At 76.5% G+C, this 361-nt stretch overlaps 1 protein-coding gene across 1 annotated transcript in view; it reads right to left on the bottom strand.

Annotated features, from left to right (window-relative positions):
- The window catches only part of LOC105981942 (chromosome unknown open reading frame, human C16orf13), a 3086-nt gene extending 2872 nt beyond the window's left edge, over nucleotides 1-214 (bottom strand). Inside the window, exon 1 of the mRNA XM_013011292.1 lies at nucleotides 6-214. Within this exon, the coding sequence (XP_012866746.1) occupies nucleotides 6-101 (96 nt within the window). The 5' untranslated portion in view covers nucleotides 102-214. The remainder of the gene's footprint in view (nucleotides 1-5) is intronic.
- Between the last annotated feature and the right edge of the window lie 147 nt (nucleotides 215-361).

Genomic DNA, 361 nt, shown 5'->3' with positions numbered 1-361 from the left:
GCCACCTCCAGCACGCGGGCCGGCCGCCCGGGGTCCACGTACTGCCGGAGCACGCTCAGGATGGGCTCCTTGTTGCGCTCGGCCGCCGCCGACACCTGCATCGCGGCAGCTGGCCGGCCCGGCGGGGCGCGGGGCACCTCGGGAATTGTAGGCCTCCCCGGCGCAGGCACGCCGGGAATTGTAGGCCCATCGGCGGCGCGGGGCGCGTGAGGAACCCTGGGCCTCCCCGGCGCGGGGCACGTCGGGAGTTGTAGGCCTCTTCGCCGCACAGGGCGCGTGGGGCGCCGTGGGCCGCCCCGGATGGGCCTCGCGTCCTTTCTGCAGGGGCTCCCAGCAGCTGGAGGCGGTGCCGCGCAGGGAT

This window comes from Dipodomys ordii, unplaced genomic scaffold (assembly GCF_000151885.1).
Source record: "Dipodomys ordii isolate 6190 unplaced genomic scaffold, Dord_2.0 Scaffold14, whole genome shotgun sequence".
NCBI lineage: Eukaryota > Metazoa > Chordata > Mammalia > Rodentia > Heteromyidae > Dipodomys > Dipodomys ordii.
Note: the sequence above shows the minus strand (reverse complement) of the source record. Positions and strands in the feature narration are given on the sequence as shown.